Genomic DNA, 18,422 nt, shown 5'->3' with positions numbered 1-18,422 from the left:
GAATTAAAGGAGTACCGGTTCATAAGAGGTGAGGTGGAGATTATACAACTCCAGCTTCACTATAGATTCTCGTTACAGGAAATATCCATTGTCTTTCGAAACTTAAAGCAATTTTAAATCTTGTTAAAATGCAATTTTAACAAGATTATTGGTTTTCATTTTGATGCTTTCGAATTTTATTGTTTTTGTTTTATTCGCTAAAACAAATATGAAAACAAATAAGTTTGGATAAAATTAGACAATATGTAGAAGATAAATGGAAAAAGCAGATATACAGACACAATACAATCAAATTAAGTCATATAAGTGGAGATGATTATATTTTATTTATTTGAAAGATTATAATTTAAGTGACTGAAAGATGTATTTAGGCAATTCCTATTTCAGTCACGTAAATTATTTCGAGTTGAAAAGAAAATGTGCTTGAGGTAAATTATTTTCTGTCCTTTTTTCCCCCAAGATAAAGATGTTCGCTGTTCATATAAGCAGCAGTAGTCCTATTCTTTTTTCTCTAACCAACAAAACCACACGAGCAAAGTGGCATCCAAAAACCAAAAGATATGTCAAGCAAAAATCCGTCTTTTATTCCTTGAACTTTCAAGAATGGCTAAACTTGCATGTTTTTGTCAGAAATGAGTTATAATTTAACATTTACAATGTTAAAAACATCAACATGAGAATATATGAAGGAGGAGGAATAAATAGAAAAAAAATGAAGAAAGAGGCAGGAGTTTAAAATGGTAAAAAAATCCTCTGGTTATCAATTGAATAAAAAATAAGTTGAGGGGAAAAAACAGGAAATGAGGAAATGTCACATGATTCGTATTCTTTGGAATCTTTGGACTATTGTTCTCGCCTTGAGTTATATTTTCACAAGGTTTCGACTGACATAACCTCCAAATTTTTTAAGGTGTATCTTGTTTTACCCCGGAATCTGCACATATTTTCAATCAAAATGCTACTCCCATGGATTAAAATTCACAGGGGTAGCATGCTCTCATTCCGTCAGCTATGACTGAGTAGAAATCCTAAATAATTCGCAATTGTGTGTCAAGTGTCATCCACACTAAGGATTGAACCTTCAATCTTGAGAAGAGTGTAACTTGAAACTGAATTTTACAAAGTACTTTATCCACTACATCGCGGGTTTCTGACAGAACAAGAGCATGTGGATTAAATAAATTAAATAAAGAGTTCCATTTGAAATTCCTTGCAGATTCTCAAGTTTGGCAAGGTATACCTGAAGAAGGTCGGAGGTTACATCAACTGAAACATTGTGAAAATAACACTGAAGATGAGAACAGTAGTCCAAAGAATTCAAATAATATAAATAATTAATCCTTATCTCAAAAATTAAGAAACATAACATCACATGATGTCTTAATAGTTTCTAGTTGATCAAAATTGATTAGTAAAAATCTCAAGTACTCTTGGATTATTTTAAGAACCTGAGTTTAACTCCCAGTAAATTAAAGCTTTTCTAAGCCCATAACTTCAGCTGTATAATTTGTTTTTACATAGAATTTTTACCACATTTATCAATGCTTTTGAAAGCTAACATATCACTATATCATTTTGTTTATTTCTAATGGTATTGTTGCAAATGTTCAATAAAAAGTAGAGTTATTTATTAGGTATAATTCTTTTTATTTATACAAACATTTCTTGGCTACACATGTGCAGACATCAGTTAAAAGCTATCAATTAGCTTAGACTTCCTCAGGTGAACAGTTCTCAATGGGTGTGAAAATCACACCCATTGAAAACAATTGGCCTGAAGAGGTCTAACTATATAATGAATTTTATTTATATGTCTGCAAATGTGTAGCAAAATTTATACTTTATAAAGTATATATCCATTATAAAACCGTCAAAATTGTTATGAATAATAAACTCAATTAAGATGTTATCAACTTCAAAGTACAAATACTGTAAATTTACATTCCAGTTACCATAAAAAGTCAATCCACAGTCGTGATTTTTATATTTTTGTATTCATTATATATAATGACAAATTTTTATTTTTTACTATTTCCTTATAGAAACAGTAAATATAAAAATTTTCCTCCATGAAAAATAACAATCGTTATTGTGGATGAACTTTTTATAGAAACTAGAATGTAAATTTACAGTGTATGTATCTGCATTTAGGCGGTTAATGTAGTAAAATTCAATTTTAAGCAATGTTTTACTTTTTTTTTTTTTTAAATCTGCCTATTCGTTTTAGGAAAGCCGAGATCCTCGTAAATTATTCTGGGTGTGGGACTTACTCATGGATAATCCTCTTAATGGCGATGATGGCTCTTTTGGTGATTCCAGGTAATGTTCATTTGTTACATGTAATGTAGTAATACATTTTCAATTAGTTAAATGCTCCTAGAGTCCTCTATCATTCCATTCAAAAAAAAAAAAGTTTGATTTGTTTATTGATGTGACTAGATACAAAGATTTAAAGTTAAAAAAACAGATGGAAAGGATTCGATAACGTGTTTCATTATAAACTCCTAGTTGCACAGACATCTCTTCAGAAAGGAGAGGGGTTGACTATAGTTTTTTTTTTCTTATTTAATAGGAAGATGGTTTTAAAAAGTTGCTTTTGAAATTAGAAATAATTTTTCAAATAAATAAGATTACTTAAGTATGCTTGAAAATGAAGTGGCTTGGGTTCATTTATCATTTGCCAGAAAATAAAATCATGAAAATCCCTAAAAAATGCTTATCTATTAATTTTTTTTTTTAAATATTTTAGTACTTGATATGATACAATGGATGTGTAATGTGAGATATGCCTCAATCTGATTTCAAAGGAAGATTAAATTTGAATAGTATAGATACATATGCAGAACAGAAGATTTTGATGGTATGGTATATTGAAAGAATGAATGAGAGGTGTTGGGTTAGTAAATATAGAACAGTTGAAGTCACAGAATTAGTTCACAGGGAAAAGTCAAGGAACACATGGGAGGAAGTGATTTGAAAGTCAATTTTTGAAATTTATGCAACACATGACAGTATGTAAAACAGACATTAAATTGAATATGATGATGATGATTATTATTATTTTACTTAAATATAGGCCCTGTCGGTGGGGCATTAGAATACACCGACTGCCCCTCTACAGAGGGTAAAAGTCCCTCAATGGGGGTCCTGGATATGACCTTAAGCTATATCCAGTGGTGAGGCCCCAGCTTGCAGGCTTTGGGGAGTGTGGAGCCACCCTTTAATTACCATTGCTCCCAGGTCCACTCTGAACCGGAGTGGTAGTACCTGTTAGGGTTCCAACTATGGGTTAAAAACAACTTCAAAACAACAAACATATTCTATTAAAAATTTTTTCTTCAAAATCTTTGGATTCGGCATTAAATAACCCGAAAAGGGTTGATATGCCGTAAAACAAAAACAACCAACCAACCAACTTAAATATAAAATATGTATCCAACATTTACAAAAAAAAAAAACAACTAATCAAAATAAAATACATTCATACCCAGGAAAACTAATGACAAAATAACCTAGCTCAAATCAAATAATGATTGTCAGGTGGATTGATATTTGGGTCTGACTATAGATTTTGACTTGGAAACATCTTGGCAAACTAGATTATATTTTCTATGCAATTTATTTATTTTATTAAAATTTTAATTTAGACTAAAACATTTTTTAATTAAAATTTATTTTTTATTTTAATTATTTAATTAAAATTACATTAAATTATATTTTTAATTTGATTTTATAAAATGTTTTAAAATTATATATTCTTAATTTGATTTTCTAAAACGTTTTCTTATTAAAAGTAAACATTTTGTTTATTTAACGTTTAGATTTAACTAGACTATCCGTGACCCGTTGGGTCAGTATGTTATATTAGCCATGGAATTAATGTATGAGCATGACACTTGTGACGTAAAGAAAATAGTTTTTTGTGACATAACAGAAACATTTCTATGAAAGTATATTAAAATGAAAAAAGAATATAGATAGATTTCTATGAGTCATTCTTTTTATAATTGTTTATTTTGGGAAAAAAAAACTTACAGCCATAAGTGGTTTGCCATACTTATAGGTAAATGTGCACTGAACAAATACCATAATGCTTAAATTCAAATTTTGATATATCTTTTAATTTAAACGCAAAAAAAAAACAATTGGGATACTGAAAATGTACACAGTGAAACAATACGTTTTATTGTCACGTTGATTATTTATTTGTAACGCAAATTAAAATAAAAACATTTTTGGGGTTATTTATTTATGTTGGTAGTGTAGAAGTAAACGTATGAATGTTTTTTTAAGAAAGATCTATTAAAAAAAATGGAGAATAAATTTAAAAAAAAAAAAATGAAGGGGTGGGTAAATCGCTGTTGTAAAATGCTCTGATGGTTGTCAACAGGTTAAAGTAGATTTATTTGTAAGAAAATCGCATTAAAATAACTTAAACGTAATAACGATGTAAAAAAAAATGCAGAAAGTATGAACAATTGTTTATTTGGATAATTTCAACATGAAAAAAAAAAACAATTGGGACGCTGAAAATGTACACAGTAAAACAATGTTTTATTGTCGCGTTAATTATTTGTTTATGTACGCATGCGCAACTGGAAGTTGTAAACCAGATGTTGGATTACAACACCCGTTGTAAGGTCATTTGAGTTTTATAATTTGTTCATTTTATGCAAAAATTAAAATATTTAAAAAATATTGATTTTTTTTTTTTTTTTTTTTTTTTTTTTTCTTTTTTTATTCACATGAAATTTATGCAATTTTTGAAATTTCATTAAAAATTTTACATTGTTCTTCCAGCCGATTATATGTTCTTCAAATGGCACTGATGACACAGGAATGGAGAGTAGCTGAACTGCTTGAAAAGCTCCTCAAATATCTTGAGCCTCATCTCGATCATCTTTATAAAAATGTTAGGGATCGAATTGGCAGGTAATCACCATGTCTTCATTTCGTTTTTTTTTTACTACCTTTATTTTATGTATGATGTGTTTTCTCCTCTGTATTTAAAATGAACATTTGTTTTCCATGTTGTCTTTTGTTTTTATTTAACTTAAGTATTAACAATAACAACCTAAATATGGCTCAAAAGTAAATTCTGTAATAATTAATAATCTTGTATTTGTTATATTAACTGCAATTATTCAGCATTTGATCAGTAATCTTTTTTACTTGAATCTTTTTTTTCTAATTATGCAGTTTGCTTTTGACCAATTGTTTTTAATAGGTACTTTTTTAAAGTTACATTTAATTGTTATGGTATCATTTGATAATTAAAGTACTAGCAAAGAAGACTTTACTGTACGCTCGGATATCCACTTCATGGGCATCATGCAGTAAGTGGATGTTGTATACTATGCTATTGTAATAATTATTGTATAATGTAAAATACATGCAGTAATCATGGTGGTGGCATTTATGAAGAGCCGCATCAAATATGGCCTTAACCTTTGACCTTAATCTTGAAAAATGGTGTTCACCACCCCTAGATCATGATCGATCCAGTAGTGTGGGCTGTAGGAGAGTATAATATATATATATATATATATATGACCGTGACCTTTACCTAAGAAAATGGTGTGCACCATCATTTGGTGGGGAATTATCATCATGCCAGGTTTGTTTATGATCGGACCAGTGGTGTGACTGTAGGAGAGTTGTATACACGCACACATACTACTACTTTATATATATATTTATATATAGATGAATTAAACCCCAATTTTATTAAACTACTAGCGGGGGGGGGCCTGGGTGTTTGGAGGTGTGTGTGTTAAAAAGAGGTGTAAAAGAAAAAAAAAAAGTTTTGGTCGGATTGTACCCCGAAGCCTTGACGCGAAGGTGGAAACGAAAGGGAAAAAAAAGCCACTTACCTAACCATCTGTGCCACGAAGGAGAGGAACTGATACTGGCGTTATATGAATGTTTATGAAGCGAAATGAACAGGTGCGAGGAAGTCTGACCTATTTTTGCGCTGCAAGCCAAATCATTCGCAGTTATGCACAAGAAGTGAACAAACACACACATTTTCGCTTTTATATTTATAGATGCCCCCCCCCCCCCCTGGTTTAGCTAATATATGACGGAAGTAAATTTTTTGTAAATGCAAACAGCGGATTTTATTTTGTAATGAAATAAACCCGTAATGATTTATGTTGAATTTGTTCTGTTAGTGTCCGATCTGGCGAAGAAATTAAACTGTATTTACCGTCCACCCACCCCCACCCCCCGGTAAGCAAAAAGGACCCAAATTTTTTTATGTGTTTTATGTGCGTAAAATTGATAGAATTAATGGCAAAAACTGGGGAAAAAAAATGTAAGATAGGGTATTAAGAAATCATTTGTAGGTGTTTAGGGCTCAAGAAAAAAGAAGAAAAAAATTAAGGTAGTCCTGCATAATTTGACCCGAATTCTCGTGAATTCCCGTCAAGCATTGATTGGGTGAGACCGGCAGTCATCGGTGTCAGCCGCAGAGTACAGGAAAAAACAAAAACAAAACGAACTTGAACGAATACAAAAAAAAACTCCCAGAAAATTTACTGTGTAAAATGCAATTATGTTTATTTTATTTTGTTTTTATTTTTTTTGGTTGGTTTGTTTTCTGCAATAAAATCAAAGAAACAAAACAAACAGGAAAAAATACAAATGGGAAAAAAAAAAAGAAAACCAGAAAACTGACCGTGTATAATGAAAAAATGTTTAATAGATTTTAGCCATAATTTTTTTTTATTGTTGGTTTGTTTTATGCTAAAAAAGTATTTTTTAACCGTATAATTGTTAGGTGTAAGTATAACAGTTTGTAATGCATTTTGTATTGTTTTCTTTGTTGTTGCTTTTTACCAATTGGAATATCGTCTGATTCCATATCGATAGCATAATAGTAATTGGGCTTATGAAACTACCAGAAATTCAATGTATAGAAATAATGAATGAGTCACTAATCTGAAAATAAGAAGTCTGCTCTCTCTCCCCTAGTATCACGTATAAAATCCCTGAAAACATAATAGAAGGAAAAATTCAGTAAATAAAATATATAAATCGAGTAATCGTTTGAACATTTGAAGAACGCTAGCGGCTCACTGTTATAGTTTGTTGTAAAACCTGGAATCCAAGGTTAGTTCGTTTCGTTTAAGTAATCCTTTGACTCTCAGCCCCCCCCCCCCCTAGAAAAAAAAAAGTTAAAAAGAAATAAAAGAAATGGTATGAATAACCCATGGAATAGGTGAAATCAAAAGTTGCGTTTCACCCAATGGTAAAATGCCATTCCATTTTTTTAAGCAACTAAGAACTCAAACCGGTGTTTCCTCGTAAATTCCCCTGTGGATGTAACCGCAACGGTGTTAAGTGGTTGCGGGGGGAGTATGAATGTAATAGAGAGGAAAGATTTTACCACTTCCATTGATCCTTACAGGTTTTGGCAGTGAACTCTCACTAGAAAAAATATAGGAATGTACTGTTACCGAGGAAGTGTAAGGGTAATAGGCCTATAGCACACCTCAGATAATGTGCTGCAGTTTGTGCACATTATATTTGCATGAAATGTTTTGAGTTTTAATCCTATTAAGGTCAAACTCAGAGGGGGAAAAAAAAAATGACTTCATTTTATTTATATAGAGATAACTGATTTCGATATAGTAATGTTTTAATGAATAAGTGAAAATTTTTTCATTTATAACAACCAAACGGGTTACTTTAACTTAATAATACATAATACACTTCTGAAATACTGTGTGTGTGTATGTATATATATATATATATATATATATATATATATATATATATAATATGCAAAAGATCAAACGCAAGTATTTGTTTACCTCATTTGCATCACTATTTTTTTAACAGTTTATAATAAATTAATGCTTGGTGTCATTCTGTTGTAATTTCGTTGCCCCGTTTTGCTATATATCTGGTCTACTCTGAATATTCAAAGCAATTAAAGTGATTTAATAAAAAAAGGATAAATTTGAAAACTTTCCATAGATTAAACTAACATTTCTCACCGTGAGGTATACGCAAGGAGAGAAAAAGGAAGAGAGGGTGGCTTACTCTCTTACACGCACTGGTTTGCTTGCTTGTTTGATCTGTCTCTTTTAGAATTATCAAAGTATTAATGTTTTCTATCTATATGAATAGATGCGAAAGTTTTAGTCTTATGTAAAAAAAAAATAAAAATAAATAAAATATTTAAAATTTTGATCTCATGGAGTGAACCATGTGAAGTGAGAGTTCATAAAATTATTGGATACAATTATTTTTTTTTCTGTCAGCTGTTCTGAACAAATTACAATCCAAGGTATGAAGAATAATTCCTTTTCTGTTAGTAAGAATTATCTTAGTAGTCCTAATAATCTAAATAATACAATCTATATATATAAAAGGCAAAATGTGTGTGTGTTTGTATGTCTCGCAAAAACGGATTTTCACCAGATAGCTATCATATTGAAGCTCCAACTTTCGAACGATAAATATTGAAAAATTGGCTAAAAACATTAATTCATTTACCCTCAACGGGACACTTTTCTACAGGGAAGGATAAGCAAAAAATCGTTCCTTCATGACAATCTAGGCAAATACGCATGCGCAAAAGACGGCGGTCCATAAATTAGTTTAAATATTATAAAAAGTGACCCAGATTCGCTCACGCGGACATGGCACAGTGATCAAAGTGGCAGCGTTATTTTTAGATTGCAGGTTCGATCCAAGGTATCAGATAAATTTTTATTTTTCTCGATTTTTAAAGTTTTAATATTGAAACAGGGTTATTTATGCCATTTTTCACATTCACTGTTTTATTTCTGTTTTTGTTTCTTCGATTTTTTAAAAAAAGTTTTAACGTCGTTCGTTTTGCATCACGTTCTTTTTCTTTTTTCCCCATCATGTTCGCGTCCCCCCCCCCCGATTTTAAAAAATTTTAACATTGTTCGTTTGCATCACATTCGTTTTTTTTTTTTTTTTTTTTTTTTAAGAAGTTTTAATTTTTTTGTTTTTTATATAATATACAGCTTTATTACTTATTCTTTGTTTCATTTTGTTTTGATTTACTCCTCTACACACACCTCTAAGCACCCAGGCAATGCCGGGTACTGCCACTAGTTTGATAACAAAGGATGAAATGCATCTCATTGCGATAAATCTTTTCATGTTTTTTTTTAAATTTTTTTATTTTATTTATTATATTTATATTATATTTTTTCATCTTTCAGTCTACTCTGCTATATATTTCTTTATGATTATGAAATGCACCCTGACAGTCAGTCTTTTGCACCTTTACGGAAAAACTTTGTGTGTCGAGTGTTGACCGAGTTGGAACCCCTGAAAAACTTATCTGAAGACTCTTCGAAAGGTGAGAGCATTTACAGCCTTGGTGCTTCTGCAGAATAGTGGGATTTGCAACAAATGCATTTTTAGATGAAAACATTATTACGTATTTTCGTGTCATGTCAAAATTAGTATTGATTCTAAAATTTACGAAAAATGATCTGGTAGAAAAAAAATTACAAATAAAAATGAAATTATTGAATTATTGAGTTTTATCATGTTTTCATGAATAACAGTTTGTTGTCTGACAAACTAAGTTATCTCCCTTGTTTTTAATTAAAATCTTCAATTTCAAAATACATACTACCAGTCCCACATTTTGTATGTATATTTAGTAAAACTTAGTTACTGAATCATTTTTCGTAATTTTTTAAATTTTTTACTAGTTTCAACATAACACTAAGGACATAGTAGTGTTTTTATCTGAAATACATTTGTTTCAAATCCTGCAATTCTGCAAAAGCATCAAAGCCTTTTCCTCCATGTCATGTCTATAATAATGTCATCCAGCTGTAGCAGTTATACACATTAATATTCATTAGTTTATGCACTGTGAAGTGGCTGGGTCACACAATAGTCAATCAGGGTGCATTAATTTCATTCACCTTCTGAAAGACAACTTCAGGCCCCTCAGAAATTATGGACAACAGTCAGTATTCCCTGGCATCAATCAAGAAAAATGTTGATATCTTCCTTTCTACCTCTGTCCACTGGACAGCTGAATAAAACTATTTTCCACTGAATTACTGCTCTAAGAAAAATGGCAGTTGTCTTTTTAACTTCATTACTTTCTTCACTCGGACACCATCCAACTTTCTTTAACCTACACGCCCAGTAGTGTTGGTAACTAAAATAAATACATTTGTTCTTATCAAAAGGTTTTTTTTTTTTTTCGTGTGATGACCGTTTTCATGTTACAAATATTTTTTATGATAATCGCTCTAGACAAGGCATGAAGCCATAATAGTATTTATAAAAAGAACTGAGACTAGCAACATCACATCTGTGAAAGAGCAAATGTCAATTACAGATACATTTCTGCACCTTATCATGAACCTTCAAGTGGGGCAGATTCACCAGCCCAAATAGTATCTGGTCTGATAGTAGCTTTGTAGAGATAGATAATAGCCTTTTAATGTCTGAGTTATTTTAGTGGGGGGGGGGCGATAATGTGGGTTTACTCATGCAAAATGATTGGCGAAATAAGTAACATATCCAAGAATTACGAAAAATGAAGAAACGTGACTTGATTGGTGTGTTTGTAATGAAATAAACAGCCAAGACAATGCATCAGTTATTATTTTAGTAAGGAGGGGGTGATAATGTAGATTAACTCATGAAAAATAATGGTCGAAATTAGTAACATATCCAAGAATTATGAAAAATGATGAAATGTGAGTTATTTGGATGGTGTGTTTGTAATGAAATAACCAGCCAAGACAATATGTCAAAGTTATTTTAGACAGAGGGGAGTGATGTGGGTTAACTCATGAAAAATGATTATCAAAATAAGATATCCAAGAATTATGAAAAATGATGAAATAGGACTTGATTGGTGTGTTTGTAATGAAATGAAACAGCCCAGACAATGTATCAAAGTTATTATTTTAGTAAGAGGGTGGCGATAATGTGGGTTAAAGCAAAAAAAATGATAGTTGAAATCAGTAACATATCCAAGAATTATGAAAAATGATGAAATGTGAATTATTTGATTAGTGTGTTTGTAATGAAATAAACAACCAAGACAAAGTTATTATTTTAGTAAGCAGGGGATGATAATGTGGGTTGAATTATGAAAAATGATTCTTGAAATTAGTAACATATCCAAGAATTATGGGTTTTAACGAGATACGTCAAAATATATACTAGCAGAACACCCGGAGTCACCAGGGATTGAATGCGATACATGCAAATGTATGCAAGCAGAATACATGGGCAGCGGGGATCGAATGAGATAGATGCAAATATATACTAGCAGAATACCTGGCATTGCCTTGGATTGAATTAGTGATTGAAATATATACTAACAGAATATCTTGCGTCGCCCAGGATTTAATGAGATTGATGGAGATATATACTAGCAGAATACCCGGCGTTGCCCGGGATTGAATAAAATAGGTGAGAATATATATTAGCAAAATACCTGGCGTCGCTTGGAATTGAATTATATAGGTGGAAATATAGCAAAATACACTGCATCGTCCCTTATTATATAGGTGGAAATATAGCAAAATACACTGCATCGTCCCGTATTGAATGAGATAGGTGGAAATATATAGAAGCACAATACCAGGCATCACCCAGGATTTAATAATGCTGGTGCAAATAAATACTAACAGAATACCTGGCATCGCCTGGGATTAAATGATATAGGTACAAATACAGAATAGATGAATACTTGGCGTCGCCCGGGATTGTATTAGATAGCTGCACTTATACACTTAGCAGAATACCCGGCGTCACTCAAGCTTGAATGAGATATGAGATAATTTACTAGCAATATCCCCAGTGTCACCCGGGATTGAAGGAGATTGATGGAAATATATATCAGCAAAATTCCTGGCGTTGCCTGGGATTGAATGAGATAGGGACAAATATATAATGGCAGAATAATCAGCGTCGCTTTGGATTAAATGAGGGTGATAGAATATAAAGTTTGTACCGGAAATGGCTTAAACAATTTTCCATCTCAAAATTACTTTATTTGTGAAGTCGATTCTGGATATGGTTTAAATAGTTTATGATCTCAAAATTAGATAAATACATATATATTGTTGGTTTTCTATGAAAGTTTACTAGGCCAGTTTCTGTAAAGGGTGATCTATATTTTTAAAAAAATTTTATGTAATCATCCGGTAATGATGTCATGGTTGCAGTAGTGGATAGAAAGAAGCACGATTGTTAATTTTAAACGTGTTCTTGAGTTTTCTTTTGGGGGTTGCGTTGGAGAAAGTAATGTCTATTTTGGGGTAAAAAAAAAAAACTATGTGAAATTGTTTCATGTGTATTTAAATTACCCGTCTTAGTGAAGGTAAAATTATTTTAAATATGTGTTGTATATTACCTGTCCTTGCAAAGGTAAAATTATTTTATATACATGCTGTAAATTACCTATCCTAGGTAAGATACAATTTCATACGTGTAATACCCGTACTAAGTAGGTAAAATATTCGGATTTTCAAAAGATTGGTATCATTTCGGATGACAAATATAAAAAAATTGGCCCAATACACACAATAATTGCTCAATACACACCTCCAAAAACCCGGGCAACGCCAGGTACGTTTCATACTAAAGCAAAATGGACCATGTACAGATTGTTTTTAATTTTTAAGAAAAAAAATGTAATTATTTAAAAAGAATTTTTTTTTTTACGTTTGGTTTTATTTTGATTCCTCTCAAAATAGTTTTTTAATTTCTAAAAGTGTTTTTTTTTTGTGATTGTTGTTTTTCAGATGTTGACCATTCCTCCACACCAAATGGTTATACGGCAGAAGCTGGGAAACAGTTGATCAGTGGAAGTTCGCAGGACAGCGATGAAGAATCAGAAGAAAAAAAAAGATTGATACGATTGTGTAAAACAGGTACAGGTTTCTCATCTCTATTTACATGTGATAAGTTGCGTCAGTATTTGTTTATTAAAACCTTCAAATTTTCAAAATGGTTTATTGAATATTTATAAATATATGAAACTGGCTGTATTGAAACAAGTTTACGTTGTGATGTAATAGTAATAGATCCTCTCATCTCCCTCCTCTTTTCCTCGTTCCCTGTTCCATCTCTCCTCTCTCCCTGTACTCTCTCCTCCTCAGTCTCTCTCTCTCTCTCGCCCACCATTGCTCTTTCTCTCTCTCTCTTCTCTTTTTAGCTTCTCTTCTCTCCTCCCCCAACTCTGTCCTCCTCTCTCTGTCCCTTCCTTTATCTCTTTCCTGTCCCTCTCATACTTCCCCCTTCTCCTCTCTCTCTCTCCTTATTGTTATCTGATAAAATACAAAAATAATCAAAATACATTAATAAAGACAAGTAAATATTTGAGAATGACTGCATGAAATAGATTCCATTGGAACCAAAAATTATTAATAAATATTTTTAACATATTTCTTCGAAACATTCAGCCATTTTTCAGCTTTTCTGATGCCACAGCTTATTATGCACTTATGTACGGTTAGAAAACATGAATGACTTCGCCCAATTATAAGTTAAAACTAAAAAAGCTTGTACTGAAATTATAATTTGTCATTAAATAATCCAGATTTGAAAATGGTTGATTTTGCAGTTAAAAAAATAAAAAAATGATCTTCCATTTTTTTATTTCTTATTTTATTTATTTATTTGTTTTTGATTTTCCTTAATAAAAATTTGTTGATAAAACTTTTTCTACTTTCAGTTGTGAAGTGGTTATTATTGAGCGTGAGTAAATTGTTGAATCAACCGGCTGAGGAAATCTATGGCTTCCTGCCCATCGTAAGTGACTTGCCTGCCTCTATCTATCATTATGTATGAACAAATGAGTGCTCAGCTGGCCACCTTTTGCCAGACTGGTGCAATATAAATCACAGGTCACACATAAGTGAAATAACAAACATTTTAAAAGCCCCTTTCTCTCTGACCACTAGACAGATTGGATGCAATATTCACACAATGAAAATACATTGGAACAAAAAAATTTATGTATATATGTATGCCACGGTTATGGTTTTTGGTGTGGTTCAAGTGAGGGCCACATCATGCCACCTCACATCTTTGAAATTAGCTTGAAAGTCAACACGAAAGTGTACCCGGATGGGCTGAAAAGTATGGTGATCCTCTCTGGTGCATGTGGAAAAGGCATGCTCCCAGTTCCAGACCCATATCAAGGCGGTGCTTGAGGCTGAAGGCCATTAGATATCAGCTCTACTGCATAATCAAGTTACCTGAATTGATTTTTACAATAAAAGTTTTAAATAAAGCTGTAATCTTTTCTTTAGGGTGACAAATTTATCGTTCCACCCTTTGTGTGTATGTAAATATACACACACAAAATATGGATAATATTTCTATGTATGATTACTAAGTAAAAATAACAGTAATTTCATGTTTCATTTTAAGATTTATTCATTGAGCTCTGATCAGTCTTTGTTTGTTCTGTTGATTTTAGTCAATAACTCTAGTTTGGTTTCAATAACGGCTTTAGAACTGGCTACAGGTCTTCATTACTGTCAAGCTCTGCTGATCCTGGCCATTAGCTCGTTCTTTGTGTTACAGTTGAATCTGTTGTTTCATCCCATTTCTCTGCACAAGTTGAGGTTAGGATTCTGGTTAAGCAAGCTGAAAGGCCAGATGTTAGGTGAAGTGTAACCGACAAAGTTCTTTGACAGCCAAACCACCTGGGTTTTCTTCAGCTAATATGATGACATGCCAAGTTTTTCTACTAAATGTATGGTTACGTGCAGATACCTCGTCCAAGAATTTCTCTATTTTACTTAGAACACAGATGTAGTCATAAGTGTTCAGTCTGTGACCCTCAGAGGTGGTATGACGTCGCTTTCATTGCTAATGATGCTGTTCTAATTGCATCAGATGATCAATCATGTATTTTTCTCTCTAATGACATCATCGTTGAATCTGAATTTTTCCATCTTTCATCTTTTCTACCAGGAAGTCTGAAAACTCATTATTTGTTTCTCCAGCACAGATTCCAAGGAGAACATCATGTTTGTTCCATAAATTTGAAAGTTCAAAATTGTCTCTAATCAATTTTTCTGCCAAAAACGAATAGAAATATAATCACGGTTTTCATAGCAACAAAAGTGGGGAGTTGTGCAGCAAGATGCATATTCACCTTACATTTAAATTGATGCATGTTGGTTCAGTCGCAGAAACAATTAATTGGCAGGTTTTAGTAATTATTAAAGAATTAGCCTCATAAAATGTAGTGACTATTGTAGTGTGTTTCATTGGCAGTGATGTGAATGTAATGTTTTTGTTGCCATCATTATGAAAACAAAACCTATTTTTAACAAACTGTTCTGTTTATTGCTTGAATATAATTAAATTTCTCTAGAATTTTAAAATTCCAAAACGTTTTATTCATTTCTGCTTTTCTTTGTGATTTTCTTACATGCTTTTCTTTTTAAACAAAAGCAAATTTACTGTTTCCTTTCAGCTGTGCAGTTTGGTGAGCCAATCGCAGGAGGAGGAGTTACGTAAGGAATGCCTTCATGCCTTGGCCAATCTGGCCCGAGCCCATATCCCACTCAATGTAATCCCAGTTGCTATGCAGAGAGTGCAAGAAGTATGATTTTTCATTCTAAATTTTCCAGACATTCATTGATACCTCCATGAATTTTTTAGATGAGGATTGATAATTTTTATTTGGATTATTTGGACTACTGTTCTCATCTTGAGTGTTATTTTAGCATTTCAATTGAAATTCTGTACAAATTCATGACTTCAACAGAAAGTTTCCCTGAGTTCAACAAGATACATCTGAAGATTACATTGACCAAAATGTGACAATAACACGCAAGATGAGAACACTAGTCCAAATAATTCAATAAATATGATAGTGTGTGTGTATATGTGTATATATATATATATATATATATCATTACCCCGTGAAAATCTGACACAAAGCAAGAGCACACAAATTATTGACTATGGATAAACAGCTAAAAGAATGTTAAAAAAAAAATTGCGGGCACTGGCAACTGTATCTAAAATGAAATTTGACTTCACTGTTGGGCATCCAGTGGCTATTATTGTTGGCACTGGTTATTACTGGCGATTAGTGCTGGTTTGGAGTGGTTACTGGCATGTGCAACGAGTGATCACTGGTGACAATGACTAGTGTCGGCCTAGATTGGGTTACTCTGGACTAAAATTATGTCTTCAGTGGCTGTCACTGAGTGCCCCCAGTGAGCACTAGTGATTATTGGTGTTTGGAGGAAGTTACTTGCATTTACTGGTAGGCACTGGCTGCCTCTGTAACTATTGGTCACTGTCGATCATAACCAATAGACTGTCTTTAATTGTTGGGCGCTGTCATCGAGTGGCAGTCATAATGGTTATTGACCCTCTATAACATAATAATGTCAACTAGCGGGACCTGTGGAAATTCTACAGCAGACTTTTATATGTAATATATTGATGTTCAGCATAAATAGAGATGCTCTAATATTATTGTAGGTCATTTGTTAAAACTGCAGAAGTATTTATTTAAGCTAGCAGGGACACTCGGCATAACCTGGTTATAAAATAGACTTAAATATATTTTAATTTATGCAGATTTTGTATATATTATTATAGAGTCAATTTTCTATCGATTCTTATATATTATAAAATTGTGATTTCAAAAATAAATAAAAAATATATTCATATGGCTTGGGTGCATCAGCTTGAATCAAAACCAAAAATTATGAAGAAAAAAAAAATATTTGTATATTATAACTTGAATTCCTTTAGCTATAACCAAAACTTATGAAGCATTCTTGGTAAAATTATTTATTAAAAAAAATAGATTACTTGAGTGCCATCAGCTATAATTGAAACCAAAATCCAAACTTATGAAGAATTCTTGGTAAACTTATTTATTACAAGAAATGGAAGGTCATAACAATTAAACGACAGTCACTTGGAAGAAAAAAAGATGTCAGCATGACACACAACATAACGCGCTATCATATTAATATGTAAATTGTCGATGCAATATTTTATTTTTTAATAAGATTGTGTAAAATTTTGGACAACATACAATAAAAATTTATGTGCGTTATTTCGTTTCACTTTTTGGATATGAACAAAAGTTGTTTATATTCTATTAAAGCGTAAGTAACTTAAATCAGTGCCGGTTGTTAAACTGTTCATAAAGTTTGAACTGTGAATGTTATATATGGAAAGTAGTACAAGGATAATAATAAAAATAGAAAGGTAAGTAAGAATGCAAAGAACAAAAGCCAGAAAAAAAGAAAAGGCAGGTTGAAACCTCTGAGGTGTAAATTCATTAAACCTCTTGCTGCTTGTTACTGACTGAAGGCACAGTGGATACAAACGTTGAATCTCTATGGTTCCAGGTGAGCATTGTCTGAAGATAGCAGCCTCAATCTTACCAAAAACAGGCCAGAGGATTAGTTGGCCAAAATGTGGTGAGACAATAACATTGGAAGGCAGTAATTACTAGGGATGCAGTTAAGAGGCTCAGCATTCCTATTCTGTTGCTGTTACTCACCTGAAGAAGGCCAGAGGATGAGTTTTCCGAAACATGGTGAAACAATAACAACTATGAAGCAGTCCGCAAATAAATAAAAATACAAACTAATGTTAAGTATTTTGTCACTTAGCAAAAATTAGAAAAACTCTTATTTCGCCTCTCCCATTCCCAAAAAACATATCAAAATCTAAAAAACAAGCTAAACAATGACATTATGAAGAGTTAAATCCTGATTGCTTCGCATACATTCATAAAGAATAAACACTGTAAAAACTGAAGCGTGAAAAGAAAAATGTTTGACCTGAGATGACCTTATAATAATTGAAAGGTTTTATATATATATATATATATATATATATATATATACAAAGGAGTCACCACTTATCAAGGCCCAGAGGTCACTCAAGGATAAGGGTTCATGACTGTACCATGGTGAAAGGGAACAAATCGTAGTCATCATTAGTAGAGGCAATTTGGAAAATTGGATTACTTAAGGGGATGGCTCATCAAGAATTTGTTCACGTTGGACTTGAAGACAACCATATTGCAGTCAGTTGGAAAGCAGGAAAATGGAACAGAGTTCCAGAAGGATGCAATTCTAAGAAAGAAGCGTTGTTCATGGAATCTATGTTTAGGTTTAGGCACAGATAAAGAGTGGGGGAAATTATTGATAGTAGTTTCAGCTAGACAAGTGGGTTTTGTGAAAGTCAAGGAGGACCATAGATTGGAGCTCAGACGAGCATTTGCTATGAAAATAACGATAAAGCAGACAGAGGCTTGCCACATCTCTTCTGTGGGAAAGAGGTTCCAGGGAAGAGAAAAGGGCATCTTCCACTAGACTACGAAGTCTATTTTGAACTCTGTCAAGGCAGGATAAGCTGCTTCTAGCAGCTCCTGGCCAGATGTGGCAACA

General features: G+C 32.3%; 1 protein-coding gene across 2 annotated transcripts in view; it reads left to right on the top strand.

The window, feature by feature from the left end:
- The window catches only part of LOC145260526 (proteasome activator complex subunit 4A-like), a 220,073-nt gene that overhangs the window by 183,301 nt on the left and 18,350 nt on the right, over positions 1-18,422 (top strand). For both annotated transcript variants that reach the window (XM_080118719.1, XM_080118720.1), the window contains exons 37-42: positions 2,228-2,319; positions 4,801-4,932; positions 9,207-9,346; positions 12,777-12,905; positions 13,709-13,785; positions 15,467-15,595. In XM_080118719.1, the coding sequence (XP_079974845.1) occupies positions 2,228-2,319; positions 4,801-4,932; positions 9,207-9,346; positions 12,777-12,905; positions 13,709-13,785; positions 15,467-15,595 (699 nt within the window). The remainder of the gene's footprint in view (positions 1-2,227; positions 2,320-4,800; positions 4,933-9,206; positions 9,347-12,776; positions 12,906-13,708; positions 13,786-15,466; positions 15,596-18,422) is intronic.

This window comes from Euprymna scolopes, chromosome 36 (assembly GCF_053919585.1).
Source record: "Euprymna scolopes isolate OS-2025 chromosome 36, ASM5391958v1, whole genome shotgun sequence".
Taxonomy (NCBI): domain Eukaryota; kingdom Metazoa; phylum Mollusca; class Cephalopoda; order Sepiida; family Sepiolidae; genus Euprymna; species Euprymna scolopes.
Note: the sequence above shows the minus strand (reverse complement) of the source record. Positions and strands in the feature narration are given on the sequence as shown.